This window comes from Xenopus laevis, chromosome 3L, assembly GCF_017654675.1.
Source record: "Xenopus laevis strain J_2021 chromosome 3L, Xenopus_laevis_v10.1, whole genome shotgun sequence".
NCBI lineage: Eukaryota > Metazoa > Chordata > Amphibia > Anura > Pipidae > Xenopus > Xenopus laevis.
In genome coordinates this window covers 124,659,388-124,678,270 of record NC_054375.1, presented here as the reverse complement: position 1 = coordinate 124,678,270, position 18,883 = coordinate 124,659,388, and the positions used below count along the sequence as shown (strand labels likewise).

The 18,883-nt window shown below is 40.8% G+C and overlaps 1 protein-coding gene across 10 annotated transcripts in view; it reads right to left on the bottom strand.

The window, feature by feature from the left end:
* The window catches only part of kif23.L (kinesin family member 23 L homeolog), a 33,186-nt gene extending 19,264 nt beyond the window's left edge, over positions 1 to 13,922 (bottom strand). For 3 of the 10 annotated variants that reach the window (XM_018253338.2, XM_018253335.2, XM_018253339.2), the window contains exons 1-10: positions 13,741 to 13,918; positions 7,399 to 7,474; positions 3,327 to 3,455; positions 3,123 to 3,228; positions 2,902 to 3,038; positions 2,572 to 2,687; positions 1,745 to 1,915; positions 690 to 722; positions 329 to 441; positions 121 to 242 (exon numbers count right to left, since the gene is read on the bottom strand). In XM_018253338.2, the coding sequence (XP_018108827.1) occupies positions 121 to 242; positions 329 to 441; positions 690 to 722; positions 1,745 to 1,915; positions 2,572 to 2,687; positions 2,902 to 3,038; positions 3,123 to 3,228; positions 3,327 to 3,455; positions 7,399 to 7,474; positions 13,741 to 13,751 (1,014 nt within the window). In that variant the 5' untranslated portion in view covers positions 13,752 to 13,918. Of the gene's footprint in view, positions 1 to 120; positions 243 to 328; positions 442 to 689; positions 723 to 1,744; positions 1,916 to 2,571; positions 2,688 to 2,901; positions 3,039 to 3,122; positions 3,229 to 3,326; positions 3,456 to 7,398; positions 7,475 to 13,740 lie in introns of all 10 variants that reach the window. The other 7 variants (XM_018253332.2, XM_041586911.1, XM_018253337.2 and 4 more) reach the window with 6 other exon arrangements.
* Positions 13,923 to 18,883: the final 4,961 nt, after the last annotated feature.

Genomic DNA, 18,883 nt, shown 5'->3' with positions numbered 1-18,883 from the left:
TCTGACTTTAATAAATAGGCCTCTAGTTGTGCAAGGGACAAATTCAAATGTCAAATACCAAAAACAATAAGCTGGTGGGCCATAAATATCATGTGAAAAGAATAAAGCAGTTCCAGTCACCTGCAGAATATTATCTCCATCGGCATCAAGGGGAGCCTGTGCTAACTTTATAATGAAGACACTATGGGAGCGGCTTGATTCACGATTTAGTTGTGTGTTTGCAATTCGTCTCCTCTTTTGGCCTAAACAAAGTTACAATTAAAAAAACAAAGTTAGTTTTGTACATCACTAATCTGCAGATCCTGGTTTAGTATGCTAAAGTGATCACCTTTCCAGAAGACATCAAAGGCCTCTTCAGTAGATTTAACCTCAACCTCTGTGCATCCAGCCACATACATATTGTGGTTTAGGTCTTCACGCAGTATTCTAGACTGTGGCGGTCTGCAATATACAAGATTTAATAATCTATGACATGAACGGGCAGACCTTAAACATTGAGAGAAAATCACTAAATGTTAGATTGGTGAGCAGAGGGATCAGTCATGCATGATGAATTACTCTACAAAGCTTTACATGAATAAAAAGGGAAGAACAGAAGAAAAGAGCAGCGAATAAAAATAAGCAAATCTAACAAAGAAATGGGGTGTGGGGTGGGAAGCTTCACATAAATTTCACAAAGGTCCACATACATAAAATCTGCATTCCTTCCGGGCGTGTTCCACCTGATAAAGGAATAGGAACATGTTATAGTGACTACACTACAGTATTTTGGCTCACTGCATTGCAACCCTTAGCTGGGCTCAGAGGTCCCTAAAATTTCTTGTGGGGCCTGGGTGGGGGGGATAAAGTGTGTGTGTACATTAGGTCTGAGACAAACTGTCTCCAAAGTGCTATATACAGTATAGTACGAGGCGCCAAAATAAACACTAAATACCATCAGCGCACCTATTGGGTGTTTTTTTTTTAAAAAAAAAACTGGAATCGAATTTGAATAACGAGTCAAATTTAACAGTTTTGACCAAAAAAAAAAAAAACTCAAAAGTTCGAATTTTTCGATTTGACCCTTGATAAATCTGCCCTATGGATGATAAACTTTAGGGATCGATAAACATAAATCACAGAAAACATACTGCTGAAGAGAGATTGCTATTGTTTAGAATTAACTCCAAGCCTAGCTGGTTTTGGAATGGTTCTGGTAGCACCTGGTATCATGGTGGCACACATATGCAATACATTCACAAAAAATAAAAACATGCTAAACGGAGAATGCCTTTTTATAAAAATACATGCAAGTAGATAAATATTGACGTGTGGAAAGGTTTTTACTGCAATCAATTATAGTTCCACTTTAACCAAAGCGGCGCATGTGGCATTAACAATTTCAAATGCAGCAGCCAGCAACAGGAAAGTTTTATATAGTACAATTTATTTATTTAGTGAAACGTTACGGGACCACGTCACTTCCTCTGTGATTACCGAGGAAGGGACATGTGGCCCCGAAATGTTTGATTGTTGTTAAAGTGTCTGACAGCACCATGGAATAAATTTGGAATCAGCCCATTTGCTGCGTCAAAGGTATTGGCATTTTATTTATATTGCATTACTTACTAGCGTGTGGCTTGGCCAGTGCCATTACCGTTTCCCCCATCCATACAGAACATTTGTGAAAGTTTATTTAGTTGCATTTAATAATAAATAACGGGTTATACACATATAGGGCATGCAGTTCATATTTGTTACTCACTTTGGTTTGATGGGATCCAAAGGGATCTCTTCTAACAGGTCATAGATATAGTTATTGTAGATTTCAATATAGGACACAAACACACTGTAAACACTGTCCTCATCAACATCTTCTACTTTGCAGTGTTCCTGAATATTTATCATATCTGCAAACTCTGGATCCATTCGCTGCCTGTGTGTTACACAATTTAGTCAGCAAGGTACTCCGGAAGAGTATGAAAAACCGTATTAAAAGGGTTGTTCACCTTCCATAACTTTTTTTAGTTCAGTTGGTTTCAGATAGAAAACAGAAAGTCACTGGAAAACGTCTTTATTTCTGGTTTACTATGTGGGACCGTTTTTTTAATATTAATATGTAAAGTGGCATTTTTCACCTTCTAAAGCAGCTTTGAGAGGGAGGTCACTGACCCTGTAAACTGTTCTAAATTGATACATTTAGTTAATACATTTCTTATCTTTGTCCCTGCTGAGCTGAATCCCAGGGTTTCATTATAGATGTTAAGTGATACAATAGTTGCCAATATTCCAAAGATGCTGCTGAAAAATGTATCAACTAAATGTTGCAAAATTGTAACCGTTTAGAGTCTGTGCCTTAATTATTGAGCTGCCAGGCTTGAAACACCAGAGACACGAACATTTAACTTTAAACTTAGATTTTGGAAAATGTTAAAAATTAAAAATGGAAAGCAATTAAAAAAAAAAAAAGTAATTCTGGGGAACAATCTGACAACAATTGAACATAAAAAAAAAAAAAGTGTTGGAATGTGAAGAACTGCTTTAAAGAAAATAATAATAATAAATTATTAAAAAATCCATATCTATAGTTACCTGCTCATCGGTGTCCTGGGAATCACCTGCGGCTGGATTTCTTTCTTCTGCCTCTCTAACAGGGCATCCACTTCATTCTGCACATCCATGCCGTTCTTTTCATCAGGCTTAAAAACCTACACATTGTGAAAGAGGTTAGTTCAGACAAAGAAATCAGGACTTATAAGTGCAAAAAATTCACATGACATACATTAGAAGCTGTTTTTTATTATTCCTAAACAATGAAAAATCTTCAGAAAAAAAAATCTGCATAAAAGCTATAGCAAGGGATCAGCAATACAGACTAAGTTGTGCACTGCAACAAATATTTCTAGTGGTATAAACACATACATATCTCTTTGCTTGAAAGTTGCCAATGCTGTTGAATATCATGCTAAGACAGCGTGGCAGGAGTCCACCATCCCCAGGAGAACCGGTCATTGTATGAGTTTTTCCACTTCCAGTCACTCCATATGTGAAGAGAAGCCCTGAAACAGCATTTACAAATAAACGGGTTAGCTGCAGCAGATATTCAATAGAAATTCTCACCACCGTGAACTGACAAAGCTTACCATTTTTAGCCCGGATTAAATCTTCCACTAGAGGCTTGGAAACAACATCAAACAACTCGTTTTGGGTCACCTGAGTCCCAAACACTTGCTTAAAAGAATACTGGGTCTGAAAGAGAAGAGTAATGACATTGCAAGTTATCATACAAGCCAGCATAAAACAGTATGTCCTAAATAAGCAGTGAGCAGCAGACTGGCAACTCTCACCTCTTTGTATTCCCCATTCCGATTGACCTTGCATCCGTCCGGTGGATGTAGTTGCAAAAGGCTCTCATTGATAACCTCAATGCAGCACTCCTGATCAGGGGGACTTAAAGGGCGCACTCTGCAGTAAACCTTTAAAGAAAGATTTATACAAATTAGAACAACTCAAATTTGCATGAGTGACCTTTGGTCAAATGCAGCAAAATGTGAAACAAGCTACAAACTTATTAATCCGTTTTATTTACTAAATATGGTCAGTTTTGAATCTGGACAGCAACCCATATTTTTGCTTTCGTAGTACTGGCGGAGTCCAAATTTGCCCAGTGCTAGTAGATGAGCCATGAAAATCAAGATTTTTGATACTCACCAGTAAATCTGTTTCTCTGTAGTGGAAAGGGGGCACAGGGAACGATGGGGTAAGCCCCATCTCCCGGAGGCAGGACACTTCAATATTAATTTAAGTGGGCATGGCCATCAGGCTTATCCCCCACACACACCATACATTTCTATTCAGTTTGTTCCAAAGCTGCGAACGGAAACTTTAACTTGAACCGTAACAGGTAGAACCGACCTGAGGATTATCTAGTAAGCAACCAAAGAGTAGCTCACCTAAGGGCAGGAATCCCTGTGTCCCCCCTTTCGACTACAGAGAAACATTTAACGGAGAGTATCAAAAATCTTGTTTTCTCCGTCGTTTTAGGGGGACACAGGGAACAATGGGGACTTAACAAAGCAGTCCCAAATACAGCAGGGTTGGAGTGCTTGATAGATTGCATTTTTATTTAAGTACTGACTGCAACACCCTTTGCCCGAAGGAGACCTCGTGGAGGAAAATGTGTCAACCCTAAAGATTTTGTAAACGTGTGAACAGACGACCAGGTAGGCGCTCTGTAATCTGTTTCAAGGAAGCGGACTTAAGCCAGGCCCAGGAAGCTCCCACCACCCTAGTGAAGTGGGCTTTGACTCCTTCAGGTTGTGCACTTCTCCTTGCACTGGGGCTTGATTGACTCTTTAATCCATCTAGATATGGATACTTCTGAGGCTGCCTGACCCCTGTGAGGGCCAGATGTAAGAACACAGACGTCATTTTTTTACTTTCCAACATAGGGAAGGAACAATGATCTCTTGGTTTGCGTGGGATGCAGATTTGTTCTTATGGAGGATAAGTACGAAGGCTCACAGACAGAGCACTAAGTTCAGACACTCTCCTGGTGGAAGATATTGACATGAGGAACACCACCTTCCTTGTTAACCATGTATCATCAACCAAATTCAGCGGTTCAAATCGTGAATCAAGCAAGGCTTCAAGCACCAAGTTGAGGTCCCACCCAGCTACTGGATGGCGGAACAGAAGAGCGATGTGGGCCACCCCTCGAAAGATGAGCGTATTATGTCCTCATTCGCTAATCAAGACTGAACAGACTGACAGGGTTCAGACTTGAAGTTTGAGAAGCTAAGTTTAAGTCCCAACTGTAGTCTTTGTTGTAAAAATGACCGTATCCGAGGGATGACCAGTTCAAGGAAGGGAAATCAGATTATTTACACCTCTTGAAATACAAATGCCAAATCCTCCGATATGATTTCGATGATGAAGGCTTACGAGCTTTCAACATAGTGGCAATAACCTCTTACGTTAGCCAGATGGATGCCTCAACAGCCATCCCGTCAAGTGAATAGTCTGGGTTTGTGATGTACTATCGGTCCCTATTGGGGAAGGTTTGGTCTGGGCACCAGCCGGACATGCTGTGTCACTGACAACTCCTGAAGATTGGTTAACCAGGTCCTCTGCCGCCAGAACAGAGTCACTATCACTGTCAATCGAGACTGCTTAATCCTTTTTGAGAACTCGTGGTACCTTGGGGAGCGGGGGAGGGGAGACATATGCTGGGTCGAAGTGCCAATGCTGTCATAGTGTCCACCCTTGATGCTCTTGGGTCTTCGTAAAGATTGAAAATCTCGCCACCTTGCGATTGGATCTGTAAACCATTATTATCTATGCTTGGCTGTCCCCAAGATCGCCAACCTGATCGAATGTTTCTGGGAGAAGCTCCCACTCCCCTGGATCTAGCCGATTCCGACTGAGGAAGTCCACTTTCATGTTGGACACTCCCAGGATAAGTTTTGCCTACAACTTGATCTCTGTCGAGTGCAGAATCTGTATGGCCTCTGCCAGCACTGCTTGACTTCGCGTTCCTCCCTGGCAATTTATGTATGCCACTGAAGAGGTGTTGCTGCTCTGGATGCGTACCGGCTGTCCTCTGAGCCACTGTGTCCATTGGGCTAGCGCTAATTTTACAGCATTAGATGTTTATTGAAAATTGCCCTTGTACAGAGTGATGTTCCCATAATGCACCCCAGCCCTGGAGACTGGCGTCTGTCGACCTCACCTTCCACTCCGGGATTGCCCATGACTGGCCGATGGCTAAATTGTCTGCCTCATCCACCACCACAGCGCAGCCTGTGACGTTCGAGGTAAGGTTAGGGATCGAGGCATCGATCCCCCTTTCTATGTCGTTAGAATGCTGGCTTGAAGTGGATGGAGATTAATCTGTGCAAATGGAACTGCCTCTATGGCAGAAACCATTGTTTCCAGCCATTGCATTTCCCTGTGTATCGTCGTCTTGTGCTGTTGAGTAAGGAGCTGACTTGATCTCTGATTCTGCTCTGTTTTCCCCCGGGGCAGGCTTACAGTCTGAGTTGTTGTGTCGAAATCTAATCCTGCGAGTGTCATCCTGTGAATGGGGCTTGGATCTCGACCATTGATGGTCCAACCAAAGTCCTGAAGAAGTAAAAATGCCCTTTTCATGTCTTCTTTGGCTCTCAATTCAGATCTGGCCCTGAGAAGGAGGTTGTCCATGTAAGAAATCATGGAGATACCCTGTAGTCTCAGTGTGGCTGCTGTCACCTCTATTAACTTGGTGAATACCCTGGGTGTGGATGCTAGTCCGAACTGGAGTGCCACAATTGATAGTGCCCGGCTTTTTCCCACAGCCCCTACCGACGCAGAAACTACTGTCTTCTGCCTCACTCCCAGCTGACTGCCCGAGCACGCTCATTCTGAGACAGGCGCTGTGAGAGGTAGGCAGGGAAGTCATGTGAGAAGAGGAGGGGGGGACCCCAAAGAACTCTTGGCAATGTCCCTTAAGAAGGGCCCGTGCCACTTACCCCCACACCAGCCAGACCATATGCGTTGAGGTAGACAATGCAGGAACCGTCTGGGTGGTTGTTATAGCCAAGGCTAGAGAAATTACCCCGGTGTGCTGCGCCTCGTAGGGGGTTAACCGTGTCAAACCAGGTAGCCATGTTTTGGTTATCACCCCGGGTGTCAGCTAGTGCTGTCCATCCTCCCGTAAGCAGGACACTTGAAAAAATTAATAGGAATGTATGGTATGTGGGGAGTAAGCCTGATGGCCACGCCCACTTTAATTAATATTCAAGTGTCCTGCCTCCACAGGATGGAGCTTAACCCCATAGTTCCCTGTGTCCCCCTAAGACGACAGAGAAATATAATTACAGCTGAAAACAAAAATCAAAAAAGCAGATGCAGGAGCATCACAAAGAAAATCTTATGTGTAATGAATGAGGAAGCATGTATTATATACGGCATGTTTCTTACTGGTTCTTTCTACAAAACTGACTTGAGTATCTCAGCAAAGGAAATAGTGCTGCAGTGAGATTCCCAATTCCAATATATAATATTAGCTGATGCTACAGGGCTGATTATTAAACTCTGATGATAGCTGCACTGATTTCTGTGCTGCCATGAAGTAATTATCTGTATTAATTACTAATCAGCCTTATATTGAGACATTTCTATTCTATGTGTACTGTATATTGTGAGTGGGTCCCTAAGCTCAGTAAGTGACAGCAGCACAGAGCATGTGCAGTGAATCAGCAGAAAAGAAGATGGGGAGCTACTGGGGCTTCTTTGGAGACACAGATCTTCCCCGCTAAAGGGTTGTGGTTGCCTTAGGCTGGCACAGAAGCACAAAATATAATGCACATCTCTAGCTACTTCTTTAGTTAGGGTTTAGTTCTCCTATTAATGGACTATAGGGTCCTTGTGTATACTTACCCCAACTGGGTCTTTTTGGTTTGTGCTAGAAGGCTTCTTGGGTGGTAGTCTCCGAGGGGGTTTAACTGGTCGCATACTGGGGAAAAGAAAGAATGGTGTAAAACAAACAAACATTTTAGTGAGGTCACTTTCTCAGTTAATGAGCTAGGAGTCAGAGCTCAACTTCAATGTGAATGTCACAAAAAAGATGCAGGTGAATAGAACCTATGGCTGCTGAGCACATTCACCAGATCAGACTACAAATCACCCAAGTTTGCCTCCCAAACATACAGGCTGTTGCTAAAGAATGTTTAGCTGCATCTGCAAATGATTAACCTGTAAACAAAGTGTTTCGACTTCTTGTAATAGGTCCATTAAATCTAGGAGTGGTTTTCTGGCCTTGAAGGAGACATATTGGTTAAATGAAAAAGCCCTAATTTTGTAGGCAATTATAAAATGGTGTTGCTTTTTCATGGTGCTAAAAATTTATATCTTTAAAGGAACAGTTCGGTGTGAAAATAAAAATTGTGTATATAGATAGCCTGTGCAAAATAAAAAATGTATCTAAAATAGTTAGCCAAAATGTAATGTATAAAGGCTGGAGTGACTGGATGTTTAACATAATAGCCAGAACACTACTTCCTGCTTTTCAGCTCTATAACTCTGAGTTAGTCAGCGACTTGAAGGGGGGCCACATGGGACATAACTGTTCAGCAATTGATCCTTAGCATTCAGCTCAGATTCAAAAGCAACAGATATGACCCAGGTAGCCCCCCCCCCCCCAAGTCTCTGATTGGTTAATGCCTGGTAACCAGGATAACCAGTCAGTGTAAAGCAAGAGAGCTGAAAAGCAGGAAGTAGTGTTCGGCTGTTATGTTAGAAATCCACTCACTCCAGCTTTTATACATTACATTTGTGGCTAACTAACTATATAAGAAACATTTTTTTTATTTTGCACAGCCTATTTACCCAGTTTTTATTTTAATACTGAACAATTCCTTTAAAAATAGCCCCTTAATTGGAGCTCCCTATAGATGTTCTCTGGTTCCTGTCCCGGTTTCAAAAGAGGGATGGGCATGTCCTGATGTACCTGCCAGAAGCACAGTAGGAGGGGGACAGCCAATCACAGCCCTGCAGTCACACAAGCAAAGACAGGCTTCAGTTCCCTATCAGGTCCTGCTAGCTGCTGATTGGTCCCTGTCCTACAGTGCAGTGAGCCGAGTGCTGCCAGCTCCCATGCACAGCCTTTTACACATTATTTTTTTTTTTTTTAAGCTCAAGCTCCCCTCCCTGGTCTAAAATTTGGACAGGACAGTATCAGCAATTAAGCCTAGGGTTACCAGATAATGTGAAACTTCAGGGACACCTAATAAATTCATGTTGCAGAGCTGCACCAATTCAATTTGTATTACATTGAAATCAGTGCTGGCTTTCAAGAGGACTCCTTGAATTTCCAATTGATCGAATAACTTTAATTTAGCCAAAGTTCCTCTAACTTAAAGGGGGCAGCTCCCATTCACAGAACTCATTACCATCTAAAATTATAGCTAAAATAATACCATTTTCATTTGCTTTGATCTATTATTGTTCTAACAAAAAAGTTTTTAAACGAGCCAGATTCATTTCCCTCCTCCAAAGATGCCGAATAAGCAAGATAGCCAAGTTTTAAAAGTGTTACATAGTAAGTTAGGTTGAAAAAAAAAAAGACGTCCATCAAGTTGAACCTCTGAACTCTATTTTTACCTGTCTACCTACTAGTTGATCCAGTTACAATGTGATCCAAAAGATGTGCACTAACAGTTGTTACAAATGGATACATTAGTTTCCAATCATGCTCCAAATGCATCAACAAATGTTTGAAATGTCCCTCATCACTAGAGAACGGGTCAGCAGAGCCTCACAGACTTTTCTGCAAGAAGCTCTAGCGCTCCATTTAGAATGGGAATGATTAAAAGGCAAGTTAAACTTTAGTTAAAAGTGCCTTGAAGAATTTCCTATTCTGATATTAGGCATTACTTTGCTAGACACAATATTAACACTAATATAGACTTAAATGGATATTTTGGTCTCCCAAAAGGAATGTTCAGGTCTCGGGAATCCCATACATTTAAATACAGAGCAGAGATCTGCAGTCAGGCCTATTAGAAGCAATGAGTAGTCTTAGCAGTTGAGTGATTTCTCTCTAGTGTAACAGGATACTGGCACTAAAAAAGGATAATGGTCAGGCGATAGCCTCCACAGGGGTTCCAAAAAATGCTCAAAGCAATAGCCAACAAGATGTAACCAAGATGCAGGTGCTCTTTTGCAAATGTTTTGGTTCAGCTCATTAATTCAGTGGTACTGGAAATAGATTCTCAGAAGAAATTCTAACGTTATAGACTGGGAAATACAAGTTATTTGGCCTTAGTGCTGCTCTTTTATTGCGATAAAGCACTGAGTTATATTTTACAATCTACTGCACTGCCCCATCTTCTAAATACAGTTAAAGGGGTTGGTTACCTTCCAACACTTTTTTCAGTTCAGTTGGTTTCAGATAGTTCACCAGAAATAAAGACTTTTACCAATAACCTTTTATTTTTAATGTGTGATTGTTTTTCTAATATTAAAGTGTAAAATTTACTTTTTCACCTTCTCAGGGCAGAGACACACGCTCATATTCGGGGAGATTAGTCGCCTGGCAAAAAGAAATCTCCTCTAGAATGTAAATCGCCGGCGGGATGGCACTTGGAACGCTTCGTTTTCCGAAGTCGCCCGAAGGCAACTTCTGACGATTTCGAAAAAGGAAGTGATCCAAGTGCCATCCCGTCTAACATTTACATTCCAGCAGGCGGGAAGACAGTTCTGGGAGATTAGTCGCCCCAAAGATTTGCCGACTAATCTCCCCGAATCTGACTGTGTGTCTCTGCCCTATAGCAGCTCTGGGAAAGGGGAGTCGCCGACCCTGTAAACTGTTCTAAATTGATAAATTTAGTTTTTTCATTTCTTATCTTTGTCCCTGCTGAGAAGAAAACAAGTTTTATTAGAGAGCTGTTAGAATTGATACAATAGTTGCCAATACTACAGAGACGCAGCGGAGAAATGTATCAACGAAATGTTGCGAAATAGTAACAGTTTAGAGTCTGCGCCTGAATTATCTGTCAGCCTGAAATGCCAGAGACAGGAACATTAAACTTTAAATTTACGTTTTGGAAAAACAGTAAAAAATAAATAATGGAAAGCGATTTCAAAAAAAGTCTATTTCTGGTAAATAATCTGAAAACAACTGATTTGGAAGGTGAACAACCCCTTTAACACATGAATAAACAGGTAATGGAAAGCTAAAATGTTAATTTTTAGAACCTATGTTTAAGAAAAACTGTAAAATGTAGCAAATATAAAGCAACTAAAAGTCATTATGTAAGGTGTACAGGTACTAGATAAAAATGGCAAGTTCTGTGAAAGTGAACTGCTCATTTAACGAGACACTGGGTTGGGCGATGAATTACAGTGGATGAATACCGTTAAACAGATAAAACATGAGCAATTAGTTCCGAGTTAGCTCGCCCTTTAGATAACGTGTAAGTCCACATTTGACAATGATGTGAATGCTACATTAGCCAAACTATAATTGTATTCACCAGGACCAATATGGCTACTAGAGCATTATGTGAATGTTGTATAGATTAGATCCAGACGTGAGCTAATGCATTCCTGAGCAAGGAGAGGCATCCAGTTACACAGACAAACGCCAGACCTGGGCCTCACTACAGCACACTGGAGCTCTGATCAGTCAGCAAATCCTCTCATCGGTAAAACCCCCATCATTAAGAATTCCTATTTTATAGGGGTAGTCTGAAAAGTGCAGGTGCAGATATGAGATCCATTACCTGGAAAGCCACAAAGCTGTCTCCCATAGACTCTGTTTTAACCAAATACTGTAATCTAAATGTTAGAAAATAGTTTATTTTTCTCTTTAATAAGATAATCAATTCTTATTGGAAGCAAAACCAGCATAGAGTTTATTTAAGGTTTACCAGTAGGTCTCTCCAGCTGACGTGAGGTCACCCATTTTGATTAAAAGAAAGGAGGATCCGCCTAAATATTCGGAAGGGGTTTTTTACAGTGAGAGCTGTGAAGATGTGGAATTCTCTCCCTGAATCAGTGGTAAGGGCTGATACATTAGATAGCTTTAAGAAGGGGTTGGATGGCTTTTTAGCTGAAGTGATGGAATACAGGGTTACGGAAGATAGCTCATAGTGCAAGTTGATCCAGGGACTGGTCTGATTTCTATCTTGGAGTCGGGAAGCAATGTTCCCCCACTGAGGCAAATTGGAGAGGATTCAAATGGGGTTTTTTGCCTTCCTCTGGACCAACTAGCTGTTGGCAGGTTAAAATGGAGTTAAAAGGTTGAACTTGATGGATGTGTGTCTTTTTTTTCAACCTAGCTTACTATTTTTAGGTTACATAATTTTCTAGTAGACTTAGAGATTCGGGGAGATTAGTCTCCCGGGGACAAAGCTCCTCCTCTTCTTCGGGCGACTAATCTCCCTGAACTGCCTTCCCGCCAGCTAGAATGTAAATCACTGGCGGGATGGCAATTGGAGCACTTCATTTTCCTAAGTAACCTGACGTTTCTTCGTGAGGCAATTTCTGATGACTTCGGAAAACGAAGCGATCCGAGTGCCATCCCGTCAGGCGATTAACATTCTAGCCAGTGGGAAAGCAGTTCTGGGAGATTAGTTGCCCGAAGAAGAGGCAATTTGTTCTCCACATGTGTCTTTGGCCTTAAGTTATGAAGATCCAATTACAGATAGATCTGTTATCTGGAAAACTCCAGGTGCAATACCTGTAGTTGCCATGAACATCAATGAAAGGCAGACATGGGTAACAGAGCAAAATCTGGAAGGGGAGCAAACTATTTTTATTGTTGCAACCCTCTCAGGATTATCTGTGGCTATTACATACTCTTGGAACCAACATTATGCTGCACACATATCTCTCTGCATCTCCCTGCACTCACACTTCACCTTTAATTTTGCTTGTTTGTTTAAATCACCCCGCTATAATTTTGCATTTAAAATCTAATCTGGTCGCTAGGCAACAAACCCCAGAAACTAAAATTGTCTGAATGACATAATGAAAGATGAACAGGCGAGGCTCTGAATAGAAAGGTAATTGAATAACATGTACAAATAAACCCATTGAGTTAAACAGGTGAAAGGAGTCGACACCTGGTCTCTGTAAGTGCAAATACCTTCAATTCACATCCTATGTGTGTAATTTGCAATGAATTCAGATGCATGCCTCCAGACTGCAGGGTTCAGATTTACAATTGTGCAATATGCAGCTGAATTACTTTTTAGGAAGTGGGTTTTGTGTCCTGTTCTAAAAGGGTGAGGGGGTCATTTAATAAGCAAAACTGAATAAAGAACATATTTAATGCTAAAAAGAGAAAAATAATCTGCACTAAGGAGCAGGGCTTAAGCAGACAGAGAGATGCTGGTTCCACTTGGAAAGTCTGTTATGCCCATGACAGGCCCAGGTTTAATTTAACATGATGATGATGATGAGGGTTTTAGGGACAAAACAGCTCATTAGCAGGAAAACCTGTACTGGCCAACACAAGGAGACTGGGTGCCATGCTTCCCTGCACCTGTGTCACTTCATTATGGCGCCCAGTGTTTATCTGCCCTTTAGAATAAGTGGTGCAAACAGGGCACGGAATGTACAGCTTCCAGTGGGACATTGTGGGTCAAGGGAACAATTATAGAATGGGAGTCTAAATCTGTGCAATACTGTCTGAGCGGGTTCCCTGGGGAGTAAATACAATTTTCAGCAATTTTCAGCAATCACTGGTGGAACAGTCAGATACAGGGATCCATACAGAGGTCCAACTAATACTAGTGCAGCTAATACTTATGTGTGTGACATAGAAATGCTGTGGGACCTCAGTATGGAACAATTGCAGCTAGTCTGGCTCAAGACAGGCCATGTGCACTGCTGGTCTCCACACCTAAGCCAAGCGCACTGCTGGTCACCACTCCTAAGACAGGCCATGTGCACTGCTGGTCACCACTCCTAAGACAGGCCATGTGCACTGCTGGTTACCACACCTAAGCCATTCTGCTTTTATACAACTATATACCTTGTGCCCCTATGGGAGACCAGCAGCTGCCGGTAGAAATGTATTGGATTCCATACAACGTCAGTTACCGAACTACAAGTCCCACAACTACCGAGTCACGGATAGATTATTAATCCATTGAGTTTTCCAGAGCAAGATCAACCAAGACACGAGTGCACTGGCCTCTCGCCATTCTGCTCTTCACCTATAAACCCCACATGTAAGTAAAAGCACATCCCTCCGAAACACCCTGTACTTACGCGCTCTTCATTTCCGATCCCTTCCGCCTCTTGCCGCCGTTTTTCTCTCACCTTCAGCACCGATATTCTTTCCCCGGGTTTCTCTCAGCTGGTTTCCTAGTATCAGTCACTTGCGCACAACCTCCAAACTTCCTCTTCCCGCGCATTGTATTTTTTAAATTCATCCAATCACAGAGCGCGACTACGTCATTGGAGGACGCCGAGCGCAGACAAGTCTGCGGAGATCCTTGTTTTCCCAGAACAGCGCCATGTAGTTTCAAGGCAAGTCAGCTTGTCACATGTCTCGACCCGTCCATTTTATAACAGAAAAGCAGTGTTATGTGTTATACAGTGTGTGTTATACAGTGTTATACAGTGTTATACAGTGTTATACAGTGTGTGTTATACAGTGTTGTGTTATAAAGTGTTATACAGTGTGTGTTATACAGTGTGTGTTATACAGTGTTGTGTTATACAGTGTTATACAGTGTGTGTTATACAGTGTTGTGTTATAAAGTTTTATACAGTGATGTGTTATACAGTGATGTGTTATACAGTGTTGTGTTATAAAGTTTTATACAGTGATGTGTTATACAGTGATGTGTTATACAGTGTTGTGTTATACAGTGTTATACAGTGTTTGCTATACAGTGTTATACAGCGACATGCAGCATTATACAGCGTTTTACAGTTACATACAGTGTTATACAGCTTTATTCAGGTTTATACAGTGTTATACAGTGTTATACAGCGTTATACAGCGTTATACAGGTTTATACAGGTTTATACAGTGTTATACAGGTTTACACAGTGTTATACAGGTTTATACAGTGTCATACAGCGTTATACAGCATTATAGTGTTATATAGTGAATAAAGTACCCCCTCTTGTAAAATATAAGGATATTATAAGTTACCGAGGAGTTTCATGACCATATAAAAACACGAGGCCGAAGGCCGAGTGTTTTTATACAGGTCATGGAACTCTGAGGTAACTTATAATATCCTCATATTTTGCAACTGGGGGTACTTTATTTATTATAATACACAAGTTTTGGTGAGTCATGTGACAGAAATGACATCAGAACTCACCGTTTATAACTGATGACATCAGAACTTACCGTTTATAAGGATATAATTTACAAGATATTCATGGCTTTTGTGTATTATACAGTGTTATACAGGTTTATACAGCGTTATACAGCTTTATACAGCTTTATACAGCGTTATACAGCGTTATAGTGTTATACAGCGTTATACAGCGTTATACAGTGTTATACAGTGTTATACAGTTTTATACAGAGTTATACAGTGTTATACAGCGTTATACAGGTTTATACAGTGTTATACAGGTTTACACAGTGTTATACAGGTTTATACAGTGTTATACAGGTTTATACAGTGTTGTGTTATACAGGGTTATACAGTGTTTGTTATACAGTGTTATATAGCGACATGCAGCGTTATACAGCATTTTACAGTGACATATAGTGTTATACAGCTTTATACAGTGTTATACAGTGTTATACAGTGTTATACAGCTTTATACAGGTTTATACAGCGTTATACAGCATTATACAGGTTTTATACAGTGTTATACAGGTTTATACAGTGTTATACAGGTTTATACAGTGTCATATAGTGTTATACAGTGTTGTGTTATACAGTGTTGTGTTATACAGGGTTATAAAGTGTTTGGTATACAGTGTTATACAGTGACATGCAGCATTTTACAGTGACATACAGTGGTATACAGCTTTATACAGGTTTATACAGGTTTATACAGCGTTATACAGTGTTATACAGTGTTATACAGCTTTATACAGCGTTATAGTGTTATACAGAGTTATACAGGTTTATACAGTGTTATACAGAGTTATACAGTGTTATACAGCGTTATACAGGTTTATACAGTGTTATACAGGTTTACACAGTGTTATACAGGTTTATACAGTGTTGTGTTATACAGGGTTATACAGTGTTTGTTATACAGTGTTATATAGCGACATGCAGCGTTAAACAGCATTTTACAGTGACATACAGTGACATATAGTGTTATACAGCTTTATACAGTGTTATACAGTGTTATACAGTGTTATACAGCTTTATACAGCTTTATACAGGTTTATACAGCGTTATACAGCATTATACAGGTTTTATACAGCGTTATACAGCATTATACAGGTTTTATACAGTGTTATACAGCTTTATACAGGTTTATGCAGCGTTATACAGCATTATACAGGTTTTATACAGTGTTATACAGTGTTATACAGGTTTATACAGTGTTATACAGGTTTATACAGTGTTATATAGTGTTATACAGTGTTGTGTTATACAGGGTTATAAAGTGTTTGGTATACAGTGTTATACAGTGACATGCAGCATTTTACAGTGACATACAGTGGTATACAGCTTTATACAGGTTTATACAGCGTTATACAGTGTTATACAGCTTTATACAGTGTTATACAGGTTTATACAGTTTTATACAGTTTTATACAGTTTTATACACTGTTATACAGGGTTATACAGTGTTATACAGGTTTATAGAGTGTTATACAGGTTTATACAGGTTTATGCAGTGTTATACAGCGTTATACAGGTTTATACAGCGTTATACCGCTATATACAGGTTTATACAGTGTTATACAGTGTTATATAGTGTTATACAGCGTTATACAGTGTTATACAGGTTTATACAGGTTTATACAGTGTTATATAGTGTTGTGTTATACAACGTTATACAGCGACATACATCATATTGTGCTCAACATGATTTATTACTGGCAAAAGTGCGCTGGCTCTGAAGTCAGTGAAAAAAAAACTACACGTTCCTTATGTTTTAAAATAAATTTGAGAATGTATTTTTACTGAAAGCTGCATCTGTCCGTTTCTGTTTTCTGCACTCCTGGTTCTGACTCTTGAAACAATGTAGCAGCAGTGAGTTGTACACTTCTGTTGATCAGCTGGCTTCTGCTATATTTCTTCACCCTATCAGTGGTGGCAACTGAGTTTTATACTTCATTTGTTTTAAAGGAAAAGTAAACAACTCAGCCAACATAGGACCCCTGCACAGAACCCTTCCTGAACTGTTGCAACCTCACCCCAAAATTACTCTTGCTCCCCTCTACCAATCTTCCTAATGCAGAGGTGTGGAGTGGGGTTGGTGACTGCAATGTTCAGCTTCTTCACTTTTTGATCTTTGTTGCTGATTGACATAGTTACATAGTTAGTTAGTTACATAGTTAAATCAGGTTGAAAAAAGACAAAGTTCATCAAGTTCAACCCCTCCAAATGAAAACCCAGCATCCATACACACACCCCTCCCTACTTTCACATAAATTCTATATACCCATATCTATACTAACTATAGAGCTAAGTGTCACAATAGCCTTTGATATTATGTCTGTCCAAAAAATCATCCAAGCCATTCTTAAAGGCATTAACAGAATCAGCCATCACAACATCACCCGGCAGTGCATTCCACAACCTCACTGTCCTGACTGTGAAGAACCCCCTACGTTGCTTCAAATGAAAGTTCTTTTCTTCTAGTCTAAAGGGGTGGCCTCTGGTACGGTGATCCACTTTATGGGTAAAAAAGTCCCCTGCCATTTGTCTATAATGTCCTCTAATGTACTTGTAAAGTGTAATCATGTCCCCTCGCAAGTGTCTTTTTTCCAGAGAAAACAACCCCAACCTTGACAGTCTACCCTCATAATTTAAGTCTTTCACACCTCCAACCAGTTTAGTTGCACGTCTCTGCACTCTCTCCTGCTCATTTATATCCCTCTTAAGGACTGGAGTCCAAAACTGCACTGCATACTCCAGAAGAGGCCTTACCAGGGACCTATAAAGAGGCATAATTATGTTTTCATCCCTTGAGTTAATGCCCTTTTTTATACAAGACAGAACTTTAGTTCCTTTAGTAGCCACAGAATGACACTGCCCAGAATTAGACAACTACAAAACCCCTAGATCCTTCTTATTTAAGGAAACTCCCAACACACTGCCATTTAATGTATAACTTGCATTGACCACAAGGAGCATGCACACTACAAGCCAAGACTCAATGGACTTCTAGCCCATGCACTCCTTTTCAATAGAATTTTGGATATGGTTGTTGTGTCCACTTCATGGCCAGCCGCCACATTTTCCCTCAAACTTACCAGCCAGTATCAGTGGAGAGTGGTGGTGATCTTACTGTGGTAGGTTTGCCACCTGGCCGGTATTTTACTGGCCTGGCCGGTAAAAATGATGCTTGAACCCAATGTTATTAATAGGGAAAAAAGATGAATACATAGAAAGGCTGGTATTTTTTTCCAGAAAAGTTGGCAACCCTACACTGGGGTCAGGTGATCTTGGAGAGTACAGCAGGGGAGAAAATTTAGCAAACAAAGGGAACTACACATTTAACAGCTGCTGGTAAATTTGTAATACCAGCCCCAGCAGCTGATTTTCTGGCTATGTCAGGGAATTACTGGCCCAGTGCAACATTACCTGTGTCACATAAGACCCCAGATCTGGACTGGTATTCAAAATAGGCTCTGGCATTTCAAGTACACAAAGGCCCAAACAGCTCCACGCCAACCCACTAAATAGTGACTGTCTATGGCATTTTACAGCAGCCCCTCTGCTATTTGCAGGAATTCACAGTTTGCCTAGCCTACAGTCCCCTGTGCATCTGATATGGGGTGAAGATTACTTGATATGCATTTGCACTGGTAACCTGCACTTTAGCTCTGTCCTAGGTTACAGCTAGGGTTGCCACCTGGCCACTATTTTACAGGCATGGCTGGAAAAAGATAATGTTTGATCCCAATGTTATTAAAGGAGAAGCAAACCCTAAAGTTCAAAATTCCCTACCCTACATAGGCCTAGCTGCTACCCCGGGTAAATGCTCCTAACTACTCGGTGCAGATTTTGTCCAGCAGAGTACACGGCAGCTATCTTCCAGCTCTTCGGTAATCTTCGGAATGAGAGCGGCGCTTCAGCAATTTCTATGATTTTCGCCGCATGCGCAGTTGTCGCAAAACAGAGAATTGCTCTTACTGCACATGTACCGATACGGCATTTACTTCCCGAACATACCCGAAGAGTAGAAGATGGCTGTCCTGAACTCCACTGGACATAATCTGCACCGAGGGGTAAGTAAAGAGTTAGGG